The sequence below is a fragment of the Acipenser ruthenus genome, chromosome 19 (genome assembly GCF_902713425.1).
Source record: "Acipenser ruthenus chromosome 19, fAciRut3.2 maternal haplotype, whole genome shotgun sequence".
In the NCBI taxonomy this organism is placed as follows: domain Eukaryota; kingdom Metazoa; phylum Chordata; class Actinopteri; order Acipenseriformes; family Acipenseridae; genus Acipenser; species Acipenser ruthenus.
This window is the reverse complement of record NC_081207.1, coordinates 29,481,480-29,503,583: the sequence shown is the minus strand read 5'-3', so window position 1 is coordinate 29,503,583 and position 22,104 is coordinate 29,481,480. Positions and strand designations below refer to the sequence as shown.

The 22,104-nt window shown below is 38.0% G+C and overlaps 2 protein-coding genes across 3 annotated transcripts in view; one reads left to right on the top strand and one right to left on the bottom strand.

The window, feature by feature from the left end:
• LOC117424076 (hydrocephalus-inducing protein-like) overlaps positions 1-16,507 on the bottom strand; it is a 76,556-nt gene extending 60,049 nt beyond the window's left edge. The window contains exons 1-7 of one of the 2 annotated variants that reach the window (XM_058992789.1): positions 16,284-16,507; positions 15,228-15,391; positions 13,702-13,827; positions 11,999-12,118; positions 8,934-9,068; positions 7,909-8,108; positions 6,789-6,913 (exon numbers count right to left, since the gene is read on the bottom strand). In XM_058992789.1, the coding sequence (XP_058848772.1) occupies positions 6,789-6,913; positions 7,909-8,108; positions 8,934-9,068; positions 11,999-12,118; positions 13,702-13,827; positions 15,228-15,362 (841 nt within the window). In that variant the 5' untranslated portion in view covers positions 15,363-15,391; positions 16,284-16,507. Of the gene's footprint in view, positions 1-6,788; positions 6,914-7,908; positions 8,109-8,933; positions 9,069-11,998; positions 12,119-13,701; positions 13,828-15,227; positions 15,392-16,150; positions 16,220-16,283 lie in introns of those variants that run through there. The other variant, XM_034040121.3, reaches the window with a different exon arrangement.
• A 67-nt stretch (positions 16,508-16,574) lies between these two features.
• Positions 16,575-21,737, top strand: cmtr2 (cap methyltransferase 2). The gene is made up of 2 exons (XM_034040600.3): positions 16,575-16,799; positions 17,956-21,737. Exon 2 carries the CDS (start codon positions 17,981-17,983, stop codon positions 20,288-20,290), a length of 2,310 nt encoding a protein of 769 aa, XP_033896491.3. The 5' UTR covers positions 16,575-16,799; positions 17,956-17,980; the 3' UTR covers positions 20,291-21,737.
• Positions 21,738-22,104: the final 367 nt, after the last annotated feature.

The following is a 22,104-nucleotide window of genomic DNA, read 5'->3' as shown; positions in this document are numbered from 1 at the left end:
TAGCTATGCCCCGGTTTTGAATAGTACTATTTGAATAAACTGGTTTGAGTCAGAAAGGGAACATATTTGCATGTCCTAAGATTCCACACAAGCTGTTGACAAACAAAACATGTGTTTAGATCCTCGGTGTGTATGAAAAGAATAAGAAATGGGAATATTTATCATACTGTAACTTCTGAAGTTAACCTTTTTTTGTTTGTAGATATAAAGAGGAGTGTAGTAGATGCATATTTCGCTGAAATGAACGCTGTAGTGGAAATTATCTCAAGTATATTAAAACTTTATAGAACATTGACCAGATATATAAAATTATTTTCATAAAAATGCAATTTTGCGCTTTTTCTTTTATGAAAGGAAAACCCATTGTGATTTGGTTTTATTTATAATATATGAGTTGCTATAAAGGTGCATATATTTGCAACATTTGGTCAAAGGATATTATTCTACTCATTAGTTTATGATATTCTCCTAGAAGCACGCAAGTATAAAATCATTTCAAACAAGCTAGGCAAGGCAATTACATGCACTTAAAATAACATACAAATAAACAAAAACACCACTGCTGTTAAAGCAGAGCAAAGGCAGATGTAAAAACAGGAGGTGCTTTCACTGGTCACAATGGACAGATGTGATTGTGCCCCACTAGGAGAATGCAGCGAGGAAGAGCAAGTGAAGAGAACTTGGCAGACATACCTGGCAGAGACCAGACTGCCTTGTCTCATACAATGAATGAATCTGACGTGTCAGATATTATTGTAAATTAATATACTGTTGTACTGTAGGTGATCCGGCTGGTGCACAGCCAAAACAGTGTTTATAAAGGGCTAGTTCAGTGGTCAACACCACTGGACCACGCAAACAGCCCTGGGGTATGATATCATAGCTCTCTGTCCCCTTTCTCTGTACCCATTTTGGGATTGTAGATATTCTGATAACCAAATGGAGCTGATTTGTGTCGTACTTAATGTTGTTTTATAATTAAGTAATAAACTCCATGTTTATCTTAATACTCGTTCTCTAATTAACCAGTGTGATTTTAATTGCCAAAGCAGGCAGTGGTGAAGGTTCTGTCTTTCCTTCTTTCTCTGTCTCCTCCTATACTTTTAACATGTTTGGTTTACATTACCTGGAAACGCAGCTGACATTTTTAACCCCAGTTGCAGCTACTCTACATCAAGTGTACAGCATTTCCTTTGATTGCCACACTAGTCTGACAGGAGACATCAGGTTTTGAAACGTACTGTTAAGAGAATCCTGCAAAGCGTGTCAGAAACGGCTTTGTAGCAAGCTTTCGGGAATAGATGGTGTTAGCCCCTTTATCTGAGCATGAAAGCTTTATACAAAGATCTGTGCTGCAAGCTTTCCTCTGCACAGCATTTTGAAACCGCATAAACAATTTCGATCTCCATGTACGCTTTTGTTTTTCAACCCTTTTTGTGCTTGTGAGCTACTTGGTTTGTTTAATAAAAATCTAATGAATGTATAACATTACAGAGTTGAGAAATGTTATATTACAGAGTTGATTTTACTGTGTTAGCACTGTATTTACTGCATTTCTGCATGCTATCAAGAAAGCAAAGTACGTGGTTTGGTGCACTACACATATATTCTAAAGCATTTGGTTATTTTTCAATAAAATTGTTTTAAATGTTTCCCCAAGTTGAAGTTATTTTGTATATTTTTTTAACTTATCGCAAACCTGTGGCAATTTGTTATACTGATATCTATATAAAGAGCTGATATTTTCAACATGAGCTTAAACTTTCTTAAATATGTAAAGCACAGCATTCTTTGTTAGGTATTGGTGTTTTCAGTGGCTATGGCTTCATATAGAGTATATTAGCTGAACAAGAGCCCAAACCTTTTACCTACTGCATATTTCTTGAGGTGTCCAGAACAACTGCAATGGGTAAAGTTTATGTCAGAAAAGCGTTGCAATGTTTATATCCCTCTGTATCCCTGCATGTGTATCCTTGCCTGATAGCACATGGATTCTCAGAGGGATTCATTATTCTGCCTTGTGCAACCTCACTTCCCCCTGCAGCACAGTAGCTGTGGCACCACACACTAAACTCTGGTCTCTATACAGCATTTGTGTTCTTGCCAAGAAAGCATTTCCCACCCTCTGTATAGATGGCTGGTGAGCTTGCTCTTGACAGATGTTCAGCAACAGTTAAACCCTATACTGGAATTACACCCCACAACGTGCACAGTTTGTTTTCTATTTGAAATCCACAACATTTCTGCACCATGTCACATGATCATGACCTGTAGTCTAAAATCTAATTAAATCTAGAGCAGTATAAAGACAAGAAGAGCCCTTTACATGGGCAATGAATGTAAAGACATCCTTTACAGGAGTGACTGTGTTGCTTCCCCACATCTAAATATAATCTTAGATCATGGGACACTGTCAATCCTTTGCAAACTTCAAAGATACTTGGGCTCTTACTACCAAAATTCTCCTGTTAATCAGCACATCAGTCCTATTTATAATATATCTCTGGTACTACCTTTTTTGATATAATATTAATTGCTGAATATTTATGTGTGTGGTTTGAAATAAGTAGTGGTTGTTGCAGGAAAAAAGAAACAAAAACTGAAAAATACCGAACAGAAGCCTTCCTCTTTTTATCTATGGAACACACTTAGTTAAGTTTCCAAGGCAAACCTAGCCTATGAGCCAATCATGGTTATTAGATCTCTACTGGATGCCAATCAAAACTGATCAACTAAAGTGGAATGGAAGAAAACAAGCTGTATGGTCTTAGAAACTTCCACATGGTAAAATTATCATAACCATACATTTTTTTTTTTAATATCAACATTTTCGGGTATAAAAACCTCAACGCTATGATAAACAAGTCTTTAACTCAAAACATTTTATCAGATAAAAGCCATGTGGTGAATATTTAACGAGGGATTATGGCAACTGAACATGGAAATCCTTTGTTTGTTTAGGTAATGTCAGCTTTCATTTTTTTGTCTGTCTAAGTAAAGGTGGTTTCAAACAAGCAAATGGACATGCAAAAATGGCAGCAGCTGGTGCTTTCCACTAAAGACAAAGGTGACTGAAATGAACAAGCAATGAACTGGAGCAGTACAGGAAACTGCTCGGGACAAATACACTTTACAACAATAAGAAAAAGCATAGCAGAGATAGAAACACACAGCCCACCAACCACATATGTTGGAAGGTTACGTGTGCACAATAAATAAAAATGCTATTCGAAGTCCCATCCAAAAACAACATATTGCCCATTTTCATCCAGCAAGGGTGGGGAGGTGATGTTGGATTTCCTCACGTTACAATTTTCTTTACCTTATTCTTCCATTAAAAGTATCGATGCTTGCTCAGGCTTTTTGCTTCAAATCAGGTTCCCTGGCTGTATTGTACACTGCAGAGCCAGCCAGTCTAAACCAAATTACTTCCTGTCCTTCTGATCTATTAGCTCTACAGTTTAATGTTAGGGTGAAAAGAGGCTGAATGAAGATTGACTCCTATGATGTACAAGCAGCATCTTTTCGAAGTGCAGTGTATATCTGCCTCCAGTACTCCAATCAAAAACATCCAATATACTGTACGACTTCATAACAAGACAAGACCCCATATTCCAAAACTACTCTGCTCATTGCCCACAAATCTTGGAGGAAAATTTGGGATAATCTGTCTAGGAGACCCTTCAAAGCTTTGATGTTAATTATCTATAGGTTTAAACAAGCTTCTTCAAAAAGCACAGTAGCTCTCTGGGAGTTCAGAATAATGTATGCAATTCCTGTATTTACTTCTCGGATAGAAACGTTTTGTTTTTGATACCTCAACGTCCCAAGTAATAGCAATGTGAATCCGACATTCCATGATCCTAGTTTATAACAACAGGGTTAGGAGACTAATGTCATATGTGTATTGGGCTGTTATTATACCAGTAGTAATTGTAAACATCACCCGTGTAATTACACCCTATCCACACAACCTAAATAATGTGCAACCAACCGGTACTGAAAGCATGTAATTACCATTCACTTCATTCGCGTACATGTTTTCAACACTCGATGAGCATGCATTATTTAGGTATTGTTGATAGGGAATGAGTTGTCTTGGCACAGGTTTAGAAGCTTGACATTGTATTTGTCAGCCGCTCTACTTTTTTTTTCTTTAATTTGGAATCACCAATTATTTTTCTTATTTTCTCCCCAATCCGAAATGTCCAATTATTTTTATTTCAACCCGGCTCACCGCTGCCACCCCCGCGCTGACTCGGGAGGGACGAAGACGGCCACACGTGTCCTCCGAAACATATACCGTGAGCCGTCCGCTTCGTTTCACTCTGTGGGCCCGCCATGCAACCATCCTGGAGCAGTGGAATAGCCTAGATCCGAACCGGTGACCTCCAGGCTACAGGGCACATCCTGCACTCCACGCAGAGCGCCTTTACTGGATGCGCCACCAGGGAGCCCCAGTTAGAGAATGCATTCTGATAAATTATACACAGTATCGAGACAGCTACATGAAGAAAACCAATTTAGGGAATAAGTTCTCTTTTCATTTTTCTCTTCTCATGTCCAGAGTTTTAATGCGCTTGTGCTGAACTTATATGTGACACAGTCATCCATCTCCTTCACTTCAGAACTGAGTGGTGCAGGATTGTCAAGTTTTATTCCTCACTTGCTCTCGGCCCAATTTGATTGATCTGACATCCGAGAGGTTTAGTGGTGTAACGCCCTGTCAGTTTCAAAGTACAGGTTTCTATTTTTGGTCTAGTAAGCCCGCTGAAAAATGCAGAGAAAAAATTGCTTTACTTACAAGGCTTCAAGTATTCCTTTAACCCCAAGAACTGACAATGTGTGCTATGAGTCACCTTCATTCTAGAATGCGGCTCTCACAATGAAAGAGATAATGAATGTACAATGTGTGTTATGAGTCACCTTCATTCTAGAATGCGGCTCTCACAATGAAAGAGATAATGAATGTACAATGTGTGCTATTGATCACCTTCATTCTAGAATTCTGCGCTCACAATGAAAGAGATAACGAGTGCACAATTTGCTTTAGATAGTTGTTATTACTCTCAGCTACACAAGGTTCTATTGAAATTACCTTCAGTGGATGATGCTCTGATTAGAATAATACGCAAAAATGTAAGGCGCTCAAAGGCAGTGCAAAAACGCATGCTTGTATACCCAATCTCATTATATGTGCCTTTCTGTTACATACAAGAAAGTACAATACATCATAATAAAAAAAAAATATTTGGTACTACAAAAGCTGCATATTTTTTACTTTGCATCTGGAACTAGTAGATTCTAATTCATTTCCATGTGTTCCATTAGCATAGAAAAAATAAGACAGAACTGGGTTCAGACAATGTACAGGGTGATTAGAAAGTAAGTTTACCACATCAACGCATTGTACATTGATGTGGTAAACTTACTTTCTAATTATCCTGTACATCAAACAGTGAGGAGATAAAATTCATATCGGTGAAGAAAAATCTTTCATAATCTAAGGTACGAAGGTCACATCTAAATGAAGGCTAGACTGCAATTTTAATATTGTTACCATTTTCAGTCCTTCAACATCCATCTGCAACAAACTTATTTTGTTATAGTAAAATTGTTTTTACATATTTCGATAAGTTGAAATATTAACAGGCCTTGGTGATCTCTTTTTCAATTTCTAGTTTGCTTCCTGACCATAACAGAGCTTGAATATGTCATTCATATAACCACTGCTGCATTAGCAGAAGCATGTCAGCATGGCATTTACCTTACAGACAGATCTCCCCACTTAAAACCTGCTTTTAGGTTTTAAAAGTGAGGGAAGCTTGGATCCCGGCAACTAAAACTGCCTTGGCTTAACGGACTGCCAAAATGATTAGCTTTTGTAAACAGACCCAAGCATTACATTTTAGTGCACAATTACCGATTGTGGTATAGTGCTCCTTTAATGTATGATTCCTTCTAACATTTAACACTAATTGCAAGTGTACAACAGTCCCATTTTTTGTTCCATCTTTTCCATAATGTGTATTTTTGTTTTACAGCAATTTAATTTTGTTGAGCCTAAAAAGCCTGCTAAGCCTCATATTTGGTATCAGATGTCATCTTGAATCAGCCTTGAGTACTGACAGAAATTAAGAAAGCACTATGCAAATGTATAACCACACTGCAGTACTAAGCTGAGAAACCCGAGACTAAATAAGACAATACAATGAAGCAGTACAGTTTTCATTTAGGTGAGCATGAAGAAATAATAAATATGATGGGTAAAATATACAATATTGATAACAGGTTAATTATCTAACCTTCTTCCAGAACATTTGATGACACTTTGTAAGGGGTAGGGAGAATCTTTTTGACACAGCAGTCTAATGGCTTAAAGAGAAAGTAGCGGGTTCTGAAAAATATAGTGTTACACGTTCCCCACGTGCTGCTACAACTGTTTAAATAATGTACCTGTCATTTTTCTTTTCACTGTTAACACCCTGACAACTTTTTACACTTATAACTTTAAACTCTGTTTCAAAACTCTTTTCAAAATGTCCGCTCTAGTGCACTGATAGTGTCAGGATTATTGCCCACATTGTCAGGTAACACTGTAATAACGATCCACGATGTGGTACTGAACAGAAAAGCCAGAGCACTTGTTGTTATGTTTTTTTTTTAAACAGTTGTAGCAACACGTGGAGATGTACACTGCTATATTTTTCGGAACCCTGCTACTTACTCTTTAAAGGGTAAGCGCACTATAATGAAGTGGTGTTCATTATAGTGCACCTGGAACATACCTGTATCATAGTGTAAAACCAGGTCTTCAGAGTGATCCCCAGTCTGCTTCGGGAGGAAGTCCACAATCACCTGCATGCTCTCCCCAACTCCAAGTGTTCCCAGGGATGGTTCAACACAAAAAGGACTAAAAGAAGAAGAAACATTTAAAACCATTTGTGATTGGGGTTACTTATTCATTTCAATGACATTAAGCAGGTGCACTGTGGAGGTACAATTTCCACAAGTGTCAGTATTTAAAAATGAATTTATTTTCAGTAGGCACTGACTATAACCAGTTTACTCTTCTACCTGTGGCACCAATAGTTATTGTTTCAACCTGATCCTAATATCTAACTCATTAGTCCCAGCTCCTGTTCAAAAATCTATTGTTACTTTCTTCCTTCCCTTGCCCTGCAAAATATAATTACTGACCCCTTTCCATCAATATCGAATTTTGCATTAGTATTACAGGTCTGTCACCAGTCTCAATATCACAGTAGCTGAAGAGCAGAGGAGCATTCTGCATTCAAACAAAATCCATACATTCACACAGAGTAGCACAACAACAGATATCAGTGGTGTTTACCGCATGTTGAATAGTTAATATTAGGCTGTAAAAATGATGCATTATGGCAACTGCAAAAGCTAAATCAGAACAAACATTGTATGTTGCTGTCTCTGGTTTTGATATTATTTGTAAATGTTGCAAAGACCAACGTCAAAAATAGCCATTGAGAAAAGATGCTCTGTTTAATTTCTATAAGGTTGTTTTTGCATCCCATTTCCGAGCTGCATAGTAACTTTTGCAAGTTCTATCCCTCTGACCATCAGTGTTTGTGGGGGGGGAATAAGGTTCATTTGAGGTCTCAAAAGTATGCCTAAGCTAATCATGCTAATATACAGCTTGCCCTGGTGGGCTTTGTACTTCACTGTACCAACAGCAGAGGGCTTCTATACTCTAAATGAATATCACTCCTTGGAAGTTGTGGTCCATAAGCCATCCGTGTAAGCAAGGGGGGAGTGTACTGAAAGCATTAACCCTTTATAGGAAAGCTGTTTCACTTGGAGAAAAGTATATTAAAGGCTGAGAGAAACAAAACGAGTGTAAATAAGTGAAGCTGGAAGTTGCCACGTCCTTACCTCTGAGTGCTCAGCGTGAATCTGGCCTCGCTGTTCCCGATGTTGCGCACAAGCAGTGTTCTCTGAGACAAGCACTTCACTGGACAGGTGGAGAAGTTCAGGTGGTCAGGGAAATCCAGGAGCGCTCGCGCCCCGATTGCTCTTATTGCCACTGCAAACTTCTCCCTTTCAGTGACACAAACCAGCCTGTGCAAATAGTCCTGCAAATAAAAACATGATCATTTCAATCACAGAGATGGACAACTTGCCACCATTTTTTTGTATCTACTTAGAAGATACATGTAAGACACCCAGTTAGCACTAATCTTGGGCTACCTGTCGTCAGGTAAGCTAAGTTAGTCTATGATTTGTCCTAATTGAAGTCTGTGAAACCAGCTAAATAATCATTGTACATTACACAAGAAGTAAGATTTGATGATAAAGAATAAGCTGCAGGTGATATACTGTATGTATATATATGTGAACTTTTTAAACGTCAACTGCAGACATGTATTGATGGTTATCATCATCTATGCATGCATTTAATAGACTTAAAATATGAATTGTTTCTTTGGAATTATGAGTGTAGAAATTGTAACCACAGCTGACTGATTGATGATCCTGATAGGATGTGGGTGTAGGAAATGCAATTCCAGATTCCGTGGTTATTAAGGCAAGTTGTAAAGGGAGGTGTTAATGTTTATAAGAGCATAAATAAGTATACAAGGCTTTCATTATGATAAATGATGTCTGAATATCCAGGCATTAAGAAAAAAAAAAAAAAAAAAAAAAAACGGAAAATGAATTATTTATTTTTTAATGAATACCTTTCACATTCTATATATTTGGTGGCACGTTGCTTTAAAGTCAACAACCTTAAAGAAAAAAATATTTTAAGCATCAAAAGTGGTAAACCTTAGCACCATGCATTGTAACATACAAAATGGCAATGCTTAGAGGGGCACTGTGCTATACTGAACACTGAAGTGTGTATGCAGCACAGAACCGGAAATCGCATTGCTCACATCACTCTGCAGTTACACTACCTTGTTCTCTTCTGGAGTAAAGAGAATGTTGAATGTAGATGCCATGCCAGGAGCCACTTTGCTGCACACATCAAGGGGACTGATGATTTGAAAGTATGGGCTAGTCTCTTGAATAACTTTCACCAGCCGTGGAATCTAGATCAAAACAACACTGCATGAAGTGGTGAGACAAAAAACCCAAGACCCCAAAATGATATTATATATTTTAAAACCAATTATGGTGGAATAATTTGTGATATGTCTCTATTACTGCAGCACAGTTATATCCTAGCATTTATAAATTGCACCAAACTTATCTGTTCAAGTCAACCACATGGAAAGTCCCAACGAGACTAGTTTATTTTTTACATCAAAATACACTAATGCTGAAATGATGTCATAAATGTGTCAGTGGTTACAGTCCCTCTAGTTTTAAACCGAGGTAAAAGTAATATTAGTTTTTCTCTGTAGTAGCTTAAAGCAAGAATTAGCAACCCAAATTAACACGGGCAGCAGTGTGGAGTAGTGGTTAGGGTTCTGGACTCTTGACCATCGTGGGTTCAATCCCAGATGGAGGACACTGCTGCTGTACCCTTGAGCAAGGTACTTTACCTAGATTGCTCCAGTAAAAAAAAAAACAACTGTATAAATGGGTAATTGTATGTAAAAATAATGTGTAAAAAAAATAATGTAATTGTATGTAAAAATAATGTGATATCTTGTAACATTTGTAAGTCGCCTTGGATAAGGGCGTCTGCTAAGAAATAAATAATAATAAAATAATAATAAATGAGGCAAAGAGATGAGGACATTAATAAGGTTTAGATATACATAGATATATCATTCTATATACACAAGATCGTTGACAGATGAAATGGTAGCCGGATCAGTCCAGAGATGATAGACAAAGAGAAGAAGATGTGATACCTTTTATTGGACTTTCACCTGAAGAAGAGACTTCTGAGGTCTTGAAAGCTTGTGATTAATGATTGTTCAGTTAGTCCAATAAATGATCACATCTTCTTCTCTTTATATACATGAGATAAATTCCTAAATCATAACTACACATGGAAGCCCCGAAGCAAAGGACTTTAGATAATGTGCAGTGAGCTGTGATGGTGGACCGGCTTTGTGAACCTGTGAGCACAATTATCACTGAAAACAGGGGAGGTGACTCTGGTTGTCATAATCCCCAAATAATATTTATTTTTCTACCATAGTAGGGTTTTGGGGCTTTGTGGAGATTAGCATGAATTCATGAATTATTGCCATTATTTTATTGGAATCTACAGGGAGCGTTCACATTCTAAAGACAATGATAACTCAATGTTTGGTCAATTTTTAGCCCAGTTTATAATATAGACATTGCAAGCTTGGTCAATCCAGGTTCAGAAAATAAAGAGATGTCAGAAAATGAACACATTCAGTGCTCATTAATTGTGCTGTTGATGCAGAAAGAAAACAAGGCATGATGGAATGCGGTTTTTAAATAGGCTTTTACTTTCTCCTTGAGTCTACCAATCATCCAAAACGATGACCTCTTCACTTGACTGCATGGAAAGCCATGCTGGGAGAAGCCGGGCTGGAATAGCCTCAAGCTCATTACAATGCTCTCGGCAGATGGTTGCTCCTGATCAGCAGCCAGCTACACAGCAGTATAAACCGAGACGATAACTCCCAGGTATAGCCCTAAGGATCCCACTACCAATGAGAGAGTGACCCCTTTTCATCCATGATCATGCATAATGAAGTACTCCAGTCCCTAATAATACAGACTGTCTGCAGTAATTTGTGGTTTTCTAACTTTCCCAGGAAGAAGCTCACTTAACCTCGGGCCAAGCTCTAGTTTTGCTCATCGTAGGTGGAGATAAAGCAGATCTGTACACATCTAAACCTCCTACACACATGAGATTTAACCTACCATCTTTAAGCTTGACGGTTGCTAAAACAGCATCTAACTGTTATTTTGCTAATAATACATACTGTATCCTGCTGTTCTGAATAATAGAGAAGGTATTGGCATAGGTATCATTGAGAAAATCAAGCAGGTAATTGGGATTTGGTTTTGGTTTCATTTGCTCAGTCATGCATACCACAAATCAGTACTGTGTTCTTCTGTTTCCATTACAATGGCACAAGAGCAATGCATGCTGAACACAAGTTCACTCAACCTTGTTATAAAACTAGGCCAACCACTTAACACAGTGTGATCAGGAGCTGACAGGGGGCTTGATGTCACTCTTCAGTTAGTATTCAGTTGTGCAAAATAAATGTAGTTAGTGACTTTTGTTGCATAATCTAAACATGTAACAAACCACAAGATTAAATATGTAAATCACTGGGCTTGATAATGTGTGCAGGCAGCATGAAAAAAACGACAACTAGTATTTATTTCAACACGTGCAACTTTAGAGAAAAACATCCACCAGTTTGTAGGTTGGAAAAGGTCTGTGTTTCTCCCAAAATTACTGCATGCATATTTGCATACTTCTTTATTGCTGGGGATGCTGTATCTCTTTGCTTAGAGTATATCATTTGCCTTTTTTGCCTATTCAAATGATTTGTTTTTCTAGTGGCTAAAGTCTGTCACAGACTGTCTGCTTATGAAAAACATGCTCCATGAAATTGTCCATGTTTCAATCACATATGCGTCAGATGAGTGCCAGACATGACCATAATTGGTCTTAAAAGGGTAATCATGATCGTACACGGTAGGATCAACAAACTTAAATGAGACCAACAACTCAAAATCTGAGAACTTTATCGGCCGGTTTCACAGATCCTTAAGCACAATATACATTAGTGTGGTTCATGTAATATCTTTAAAATAAAACTTCAGTCGAATTCCAGTTTGAGTTAATTCTGTGCAAAATATTGAGCTCATTTTTTTTTTTTAAGCAGTCTCCCTTTTTTCATTGTGCATATGTAGTGCTCTGTTTTGCAATTATCATGACAAGCCATGCTTATGAAATCCCTCATGCTGTTATTACGTTTGCATAACCCTGCAATGCAAAATTTCCCACCCGTGCTTTCTCCTCAGTCCCGCAGAGAATTGCTGTACTGTGATGATGAACTGCACTTCTCACCTTGTCGTTGTTCCTGAGGACCAGCGGCACCTCGTACGTCTCACAGGGAATGTAGTTCTGAAACACAATCTCTGAAGGGAACGGCTGGAACATTGCCTGGTCAATGTCCACTGTTGTAAACTAAGACAAAAAAGTGAGAAAAAATATATTATTATTATATATATATAATTTTTTGATTTCTCTACCACTGTTAATAGTGACCGCAGCAGGCTGAGGTTCGTGTTGTATCAGCCTGAGCCACTGTTTAGTGCCATTGTTTAATTGTTTATTTCACAGGCTGATGTACAGAAATGTTCTTATTACTCAGTTAGATTACAACAGTAATTGGGACATTTAGCGATGCACCGTATCTAATAGGCATATATCTATTTAACCAGGAATACCTGGGATCTCAGTTCATTTCATTAATTGAGTTGGATTATACTTGGCTATTGATACAACAGGCTCATCCGTCTCCTCATCATGTATGCTTCTGATATACCCCCACGAGTTATTCTCGTGTCCCCCGTCAGTCAACAGAAAATAAAGCTTTTGCATTAACACTGAAGGATCAGACATCACATTAAAACTCTACAGACGAGAAAACAGCCCCCTCCTCCACTTTCCTATTTCCTATTTCAGAAAATGTGATTTTATTTAATTAGTTGCGTTCAGCTCTTTCCAACTGCTTGAGGCATAAATCCAGCCCACGCACGTACTAACCAGCCAAATGAAAGCAGGTTAGAAAAGCTGACAGCAGCTCAATTCTAACATGATTTTCCTTTTCTTAAAAGCAGGCCATGACTACAGAAATAGGTCACGCTTTATTTTAAGGGCTGTTTTTTTTTAGTTCATTAACTGTTAACAAACAGCTAATAAACATGTTAATGAACATTATTTATTTTCTGTTAACTGTTAGTTAATAATATATAATAGGCCAGCTAAAACTGCAAACAGCAGAGCTCTATGGATGATCAATACCCAGTCGATCATATGCTTGAAATTGGTTCATATTGTTACTGTAGTAATGTTTAGCAAATTAAATCAGGTTTTTATTAACCCTGACCTTAACCCTAACCCTAGGCCTTAGCTTAAAATTAACAATGCTTGTTAACAGTTAATAAACTAAGAAAATGGCCCTTAAAATAAAGCATGACCCAGAAATACAGTGTGACACCCAACACAAGAAAAAAAAGACTGGTCCTGTAAAACAAGAAGGGAGTGATTTTTTCTTGTGCCCTCTAAGTATGAGTACAGGTCCAGGTAAACCTTGCTTAACCTCCCAGATAAGTCAAATAGAATGGAAAGTGTCTTTGCATAGCAAGCAGTTCAGTTGGCCTCTCTGATCCTCTTATACAAATTCCCAACCAAAATGAAGATTTGCATGACGATAATTCATTTAAAAAAGACTTAACAAAGGCAGTACGGCAGATTGTAAGAATCAGACTCCGACACGCTTTGCAAGTCAGATGTAAACAGTCAAAAGATTTGAAGTGAAATGGGAGCCATCAGCAACAAAAAAGAAAACACGTTTGGTGAGCAGTGGCATTGCGGGTTTTTAGTCTGTACTTGGGACATAGTGGTCCCTATGGTGATTTACCTAGCACTGGGTCAAACATACAAATGATGATAACTATGATTATGCAAGTACAAAAATGTATATATATATATATATATATATGTAGGTATAGAACATTTATATGTACAGTGATCAAAGACTTCACCTTCTGATGAGTCGTTTCACTCATATCTAGGAGCTCAATAATTCGAGGTGGGTGCATCTCACGTATGCTCGCCAGCTTCTGCTCTGTAGTGAGGGCCATTTCTTGTATAAACACAGAGGGAGTTAACTGGGATTTAAAAAAAAAAGACATGATTAAACCATGTACATGTTAGGTGATTAAACACATCAAGACCCATTCTGTTAATATAGTTTTCAGTTCTAGATTGCAACTCCCACGTGATGTAGTCATCCACAGACTATTTTAAACCGATCACAGGGATATAGCAAAAGAGAAAAATAGGCATTTAAAAGAAAGATAAAATGAGTAAATAATAAAATGTCAATGCTTGGTTTATTTCAATTATCTTAATTGCATCAGATTTAACGCCACATATTAACATTATGATTAGATACACTGTTTTATTATTATTTTTTTTATTGTCAGGTTTTATTTTTAATTTAAATTACTCTAGATATCTCCACTAACTCATTTGCGATCTTTGAGATGGCACACACCTGGGAGACTATAGCTGGTAATTGATCTGTTCACCCCTAGGGATTAGGTGCCATGGTAATGCAGCCCCAAAGTGCATTATTTGCTTGTTATTACATAACACTCTATGCATATAACCCCAGTAGGATATTATGCAACATTCATCAAAGTCAAATGTATCTTATGTCATCTGACACTGACACATCTGGCTTAATTTAAAGCCAATTTGAAATCAGTCCTGTTTTTTTTTTGTTTTTTGTTTTTTCAAAAACATCTCAGCACCTAAGTTAGTCTCTTCGGTGTAACCACTGAAGTTAAAGCAGATGTAAAATGTAGACTGCAGATGGTAGACAGACAATCTACATGTAAAATAACAATTTCTAGTTGTATAACTTAGTTCCATACTGCAGTAGCAACTTATTAAAAGGTCACTCCAGTGTGTTACCAATTTCTGATTTTTAATTTCATTTTCACTTAAATGTCTCATTGTCCATAAAAAATATATATATATATATATATATTGAATACTAAATGTGTCACAGACTGGACACAGGACATTATATACCAAGAAGGCTTTTCTAAGTTAAAACTTCTTCAAGTTCCAAGTTTTGCTTTTGTTTCTTTCTCAAATGGAGATATTGGTTAACAAGCATGACAAATGCACTTATTTTGAGGTTAGAAGTAGAAAAGACCTGATCTTATAATATGAATGAATAATTGCATTTTTAACCCAGTGGTTATTTATGTATTAAAGCAACATCATCCAATCTTTGAAAAACAATCTGTAATTTAAAAACAAGAGAACAATCTCTAGTTTTGAAAAACAGCTTTTCAAAACTTTTGGTGACTCATAACACCTGCCTAGGTCTTGAAGTAGAACATTGAATATTGCAAGTTTGTTTTCAAAGGATAGTTGCTGAACACAGAGCTAATAAAAATAATTTAAAAAAACAAGTTTATAAATATAATTCTACACACACATTTGGTGAATACAGTCAAATTAAACACAGTGCTCACTAGAATAATATACATACCTTTATGTGCTTATCCACCCCTTTAACTAGCTTAGGGTTACGGGGTGCTACCACTTTGCTTTTAAACCCATCTGGCATTTTAAAAGACAAATTCTGCAATGTCCCTGGGGGTGCCTGATCCTTACTGGCTGGCATCTTAACTTGTTCTTATTGTTTCACTTCATCTGAGGAGAAAGAATAATAATAATAATAATAATAATAATAATAATAATAATAATAATAAATAAGTTGTCACTTTATCCCATATCTGATATATTGCTGCGAGAACATAATGGTCCAAACAGATGCTTGATTTTGGTGGAAATCAAGGAAAAGCACTTATGGAAGGATATACTCTTGAGAGATATGTGACTGTCATACACCTGCAAAGCTACTACAATGCACGATGACTGAAAGGAGTCATTTTAATGAGATGTAGTCAATGTTAGTGACACTGGGTGGCAGTTGAAGGTAGACCTATTTACCGAGGATCCAACTCTTGTGAAACACACTAAAGTAGAACACATTTTAAAAAGTAGACAAAAATATTATGAAAACAACTTTGTGACCTTAATACTTTTAAACTGGTTATTACAATGGCCGATTGCATTTGACATTATATTTACATACGTAACTTTAAAGTGCGGTGGTTCAGAATTCTTCCCTTGGTTTATGAGATAACGTATACTGACAGTGTATGTTGGTCGCAAAGGGGAAATCAGATATTAAAGTTCTAAACACGAATGTTAAAAGGAAAAACTAAGTTTCAATAAACCTTTTGCCCCGTGAATCTCATTAACGTACAGTGGCAGTTCAAAGACGCTATCTACATTTCAATAGTTCCATTAATGAGCTAACACTTTTAGTTTTAAAGGGTAAAGTAAATATGCTTTTAACAAAAACGCTTTAATTTCAATTCAAAATGGCATGTGCGTGTTACTTACAAGTATAAATCGGTGATTCTTCTGTGTATATGAGTTTCCTACCAGCAGTTACTGTTTATCAGTTGTCATGACAGCAGCAACCTTTTGTTTCAATATGACGCATACTGATTGGCGTGTTGGTTTGTATTCTTACCTTTGATTGGTAATCTGGCAGGGATCTCCATGGAAACGAGACTGTAGCTGAGGGAGGTGCTGATAATAATTTAGAAACGTGGGCCACTTTAAGTTTTGGAGTACGGTAACGAGACTTTCTTCACTTCTTTAGAAAATACTTGTACAACTCATTAATTTTATTAGACGACGGATCGATATCATTGAACTTACATCTAAATGTATAAACATCCCGTTACCGTTTGTTTAAATGGTGATATAAACACGGCACGGTTGGAAAATCTGAAAATTTGGGGATTTTTTCTGTTTTAAATAGAGTTACTGTGTTTTAAATTCAATCCGAACTGCAATGTAATATTAACCGAACTTGCTTCACAAATGTTTCCAAGCAATATCACGTGTGGAGGGAAGCCTATCAGGTGTCACGCACGGCAACGCAGTCGTGACGTGACGTAGCTGTAAACTTGATTCAATTTTATTTCCCCGTTTTATGTTAGCGTTACGCTGTTGCTGAAGAACCCAAGGCACTGCACAACAGGTAAAGGGATGACCACGATTTGTTTGCATTCCTATTAAAACAAAAGGTTATGATTTAGACACCGTGATGGTATATTTACGAAGAAAGACCGGCCCTACTTGACGCATCGTACTTTCCTCAGTAGCTCTTCCGGCAACAGTGCTCGCTTCTCAGCTCGCGTTTTGTTGCAGTAATTTGGAGAAGCTGTGGAGTATTTGCCTGTTTAACTACACACAAAATGGAGAAAATGGGTGTTTTATCCGCAAGAAGTACTGACATTGATATAGAGCCATTGTTTTCTTCAGATAAGGCACGTCTATTTCTGAATGTTTGTGCAGTTGTTGATTAGTTTCCTAACATGTCCACTTCCCCCTGCATTCAAAGTTAGGTAGAGTCTAGTTTTATACTGCCCAGGACAGAACACCGCGAGATAAAAATCTTACATGTTAATTTTACCTTTTAAAGCTTATAGGCATCAGGCAGAAGCCAGGTTGGTATGGTAGAACAAACCCACGGGCAATTAAATACAAAACAGATCTGCTTTTCCCTATTACTGCAATACAAAACAGGCTTCTTTAAGATATTAACTGATACATTGTCAGCAGATGTATGAAGGCTTTCCAGCTGTATATTGCAAACGGTTTGTTTGATTTCCATGTTTTTACTGCAGTGTGTAGTAGAACCCAGTTAGGAGTGAGATAATCCAATTCTTGTATAGTGGACTTTAGATACTACTGTGTAATATAAATGCATGTACAGGAATGCCACATGTTTATATTATAGGTCTTATTGAGGAAATGTCACATCTCAAACTTTCAAACAGCTTACACAACAATAGGGATCAGTCGTTCTCTGAACCAAGTAACCAAAATAACTTTGTCATTGTTCCATGCGGTGAGCATCCATAACTACAGGAGCATAAATCTGATTAGATCAGAAAGGGGAAGTGTCCAGCTGCATGTATGATTATGTGATGCAACAAATGGGTTTAATGTGAATGAGACATTACCTCTGTGTCTGTACCTAATACATAAATCAATTAAAATACAAGCATTATATACAATACAATAGAGATGTTTAATTAACATTGGAGCAGATCGTGTTTTTTTTTTTTTTTAATGAAAGTTTCTCATTAATTATGACATTTAATATTATGGGTTTTTTTTTCTTCTTTCAGGCGTAAGAAAGGGAAATAATTGAAAATGAGCAGAGGCCGGGGAGTAAGAAAAAAGTTTGCTGTGGATCATCAGGCAAAAAACCTTGAAGAATTCAGCCCAGATATTCTTGATGAAGTCAAAGAACTGTTCTGCAAAATTGTTACATATGCTAAACCACCCTCCGGGGAGTGGCTCATCCCAGACCCCAACGAAGCCCTAAAGTACGAGCTACAACCGGACGAGAGACTCCAGGCTCTGAAAGAGTCTCTGAATGAAGTTAAAAATCAACTCAGTGACAAGAACCTTGAAGTGTGGCATCGGCACACCAGCTTTACCAACAAGGCTGGCAAGGTCATTTCCCATGTGAGGAGCGCGAGTAATGCTGAAATATGCACCCAGGCATGGTGCAAGTTCTATGAAATCCTGGGCACCTTCCCCCTGCTTCCCGAACAGGCCCTTCGTAACGGTGAGCTCAATTCTGTGCATCTCTGCGAGGCTCCTGGTGCTTTCATCGCCAGCCTGAACCACTACCTCAAGTCCAACTCTCTGCACTGTGACTGGACCTGGGTGGCCAACACTCTTAACCCCTACCATGAGGCCAACGACAATGGCATGATGATAATGGACGACCGGCTCATTGCCAACACCCTGCCCTGGTGGTTCTTTGGCTCTGACGATACCGGTGATATCATGATCCAGAAGCACCTGCTGGAACTGCAACGCTTCACCAAGAGCATGCGCTCCATTGACTTGGTCACGGCAGATGGCAGTTTCGACTGCCAGGGTAACCCAGATGAACAGGAAGCGATAGTGGCGCCATTGCACTATTGTGAGGCGGTCAGTGGTTTAATGCTGCTCAGCAGTGGTGGCTCCTTTGTTTTAAAGATGTTCACCTTGTATGAGCATTCTTCTGTCTGTCTGCTTTACCTCCTAAACTGCTGCTTCAAAACTGTTCATGTTTTTAAGCCTGCAACTAGCAAAGCTGGCAACTCTGAAGTGTATGTAGTGTGTGTGGAGTACATTGGGAAGGAAGCTGTGAGGCCTTTGCTCTCCAAAATGATACGGAACTTTGGCAAAGATATAGCCAACCAAGCCCTCTTTCCCAAACATTTAATCCCAGACTCCTTTCTGAAGCAACACCAAGAATGCTGCGCCTTCTTCCACAGGCACCAGGCTAACACCATCAATGAGAACCTTCACTTGTTTTGCTGTATGAATGAGGAACAAACCCAAAGGCTAAATCTGCTACGGGACTGTGCCGCAGAGTTCTACCTGCAGAAGTTTCAGGTACAATACCTCCACAGAAGCAAGTGGCTTTCCAAAAACGCACTTCCGGGCTGCAATCTGAACAGTAAGTTGTTTGGCCATAGGAAGCAGGTTGGTTCGTTCAACGAAAGGAAGGAACTGGAGACGCTGGCCTGGAAGGATAAGGTGGAAAGAGGATATTACAGCGCTTTTATTGAAGAGCATGTTTTGGGTGGTTTTGGGAATAACTGCGTCTTGAGAGGACCAGCAAGTGATGCAGAATTTGAGTCCTGGTACGTCTTGGTTGGGCAAAAACTACCCAAGGTCAGGAGCTCACCTTTTTGTGAAATGGACTTGTTGAATTACCTGAACGAAGCCGTAGAACAGACTGCAGTAACCAGACTTGAGGATGCCTCCTTGGCTGCAACAGTCTCAAAGCCCTGCAGCGCCTGCCTTGTTTTAACAGCTGAGCTTGTAATGTCAGAGGTGTCAAGCCTGATTCAGGGCCAGTTCGCATACATTGCTCTAGAAAGGGGTGGCCAGTGCCTTGTGGTGGGTTATCCATCGTTTTTCAGCAGTACCAAACAGACAAATCCTCTTAGCATGCAGTTTTCTGAAGCTCCACCTTGCCCTGTAGTTGACCACATGACGCTTCACGATGGAGACCCAAAGTACCAGCAAGACCTTCTGTACTGCATCCTGTGCTCCTTGGACAAACTCCAGGCGGGTGGATCATTCGTTCTTCCCATTTTCTCTTCCTTTACTCGCTTCACAGCAGGCTTGATCCTGGCTCTTCACCAGTGCTTTCACTTTATAACCTTTAGGTGCCCAACCTCATCTGATGCTCTGGGAACCATCGCTGTCTTGCTGTGCATCGGTTACCAGCTCCCCAGTGACAAACTCCTTGTTTTTTTGCAGCAGATGCATGACTTGATGTTGGCCACTCTGAAACCAGGCTCTCAACAACAAGTACTGCAGTTTGTGCCAATGGAGATACTGCTGAAAGGTACATTGCCTGAGTTTTTATGGACCATGAACACTTCAATCACAAAGCACAGGCTGCATTTATTGTTTCAGTCTGAAAAGCAGTCGCTGATGGTGACTAGTTAGATGCAATATTGGAGAGATCCACCATGTTTACTGCAGATGTCAGAGGTGTTTATTTCAACCTGCACTAAAAGTAGCTTCCTGTAATCATTTGGAGAGACTATCTGTGTTAGATTATATTTTTTCATGAAACTATTGGTGAAGAGAATAAAGAGAAAACAATATAATTTGCAATTGCAAACACATAAAAGCGATGAGTGAATGTTTGCTCTTAAGTGGTCTAATCGGTCATACTATGGCAACCCTGGTGATAGAGGGATTGTCAGTGATTTTTTGAGAAAATCATTAATTTCGTTTTGAGCAAACTTGATAATGAACAGTTAATTTCCTAAGGTTAATAGATAAGGTTATAAATGCTTATAAAGTACAGTAGATTTGTTTGTTTTTTACTGTTCAGACACTGAGCCCTCCTGTAATAGTAAGGACGCACTCATTACGGATTCTGCTGTTAACCCCCAAAGAGTACTTCTGTTGTAGTTTTTATTTTATAGGGGGGGGGGGATCAATGTTTCATTCAAGCAATGACATAATTATATGTCAATTTGTGCGCATATGTTAAGAGTAATCCACTACAACATTGCCATAATATTGTTATATCTTAAATGTTCTTTAAAAAATAAGAAATGTATATTTGCACTTTGCAAGTTTGTATATCAGTTAAGAAAGGTTATGCAGTAAGCCTGCATGGCACAGTACATTGTGGCTGATTGGGTGGAGGGGACCACACTTTTAAAATGAATTCATTGAGTCCCTGCATCTCTCTGTATGTAAGCGGTGTGATGGGCAGCGCAGATAAAAACTGGACCGATGAAAGGTACTGTGCACGACTGACCCGGTAAGTGAAATCCCCCATGGAGATTTAGAAACTCAGTGCATGTACAGTTGTAGAATGCAATTATTATATTTTTTTTTTGTCAAGACTGTTTGGCATCTAACCAGTGGAACCCAGTATTACAATACTGTTTTTTTTTTAAAGAGGTGTTTGCTTTATCAGGATTGCTTGCAAAGCTGTGCTTCGTATTTTGCCATACTGTATCTTCATTTGTAATCCTATTTTTTTCTTTTTTTTTTTAAAGATATTATTTTGGGCAAATATAAAATACATGTGAAGCACAGTAACCCCTCCTGTTTTTTTTTCTTTTTCTGTCCAACTGTATACATAATTTAAAAATACATAAAATGAGTGGAGAATGTGCATCTACAGTTTTAATTCAAAACTTGTATTGAAATAAGGCCAGCATTCTAGTTCTTGTGGGTTTTCAAAGTTTGAAAGGTGAACATTATAAACGATAAACATAAAAATGTAAATGACTGATATTTTACTTGTTATACCATCTCGGGCATCCAGTGGGTATTCATAAGATCTTTCATTTCTCCATCTTATCACCTTTACTATTCAGTATATAATTGCTCGACTCAAATGGAAGGGAAGAGCTGGGAACTTTCAGGTTTGTATATCATCTTTAAATAAGCATTCATTTTATAAAACGTGTAATACTGGTTATTGCTAAATATAATGTTAGCAGTGTTTCTGTTTATTTATTTTAAGAATGAATTGCTAATTACGGTTTGGGAGTGCTTTCAGTTTATTTTTTTTCTTTTCTAATTCTCTGATCACATTCTGACCGGACCGGGTAGTTTCCTGTGATTAATTAATTTTTCCGTATAAGAATAATCACTCAGTAAGAATGGAAAGTATAATGAGCTCTGGGCAGGAATCCCTGCAGAGCCGTTATATTAAAGAAATAGCTGATGAAAAAAGAGCCACCTTAGCTAGACTGAGTTCATTACACTGAGGGATCATTTAGCTGCTCCTA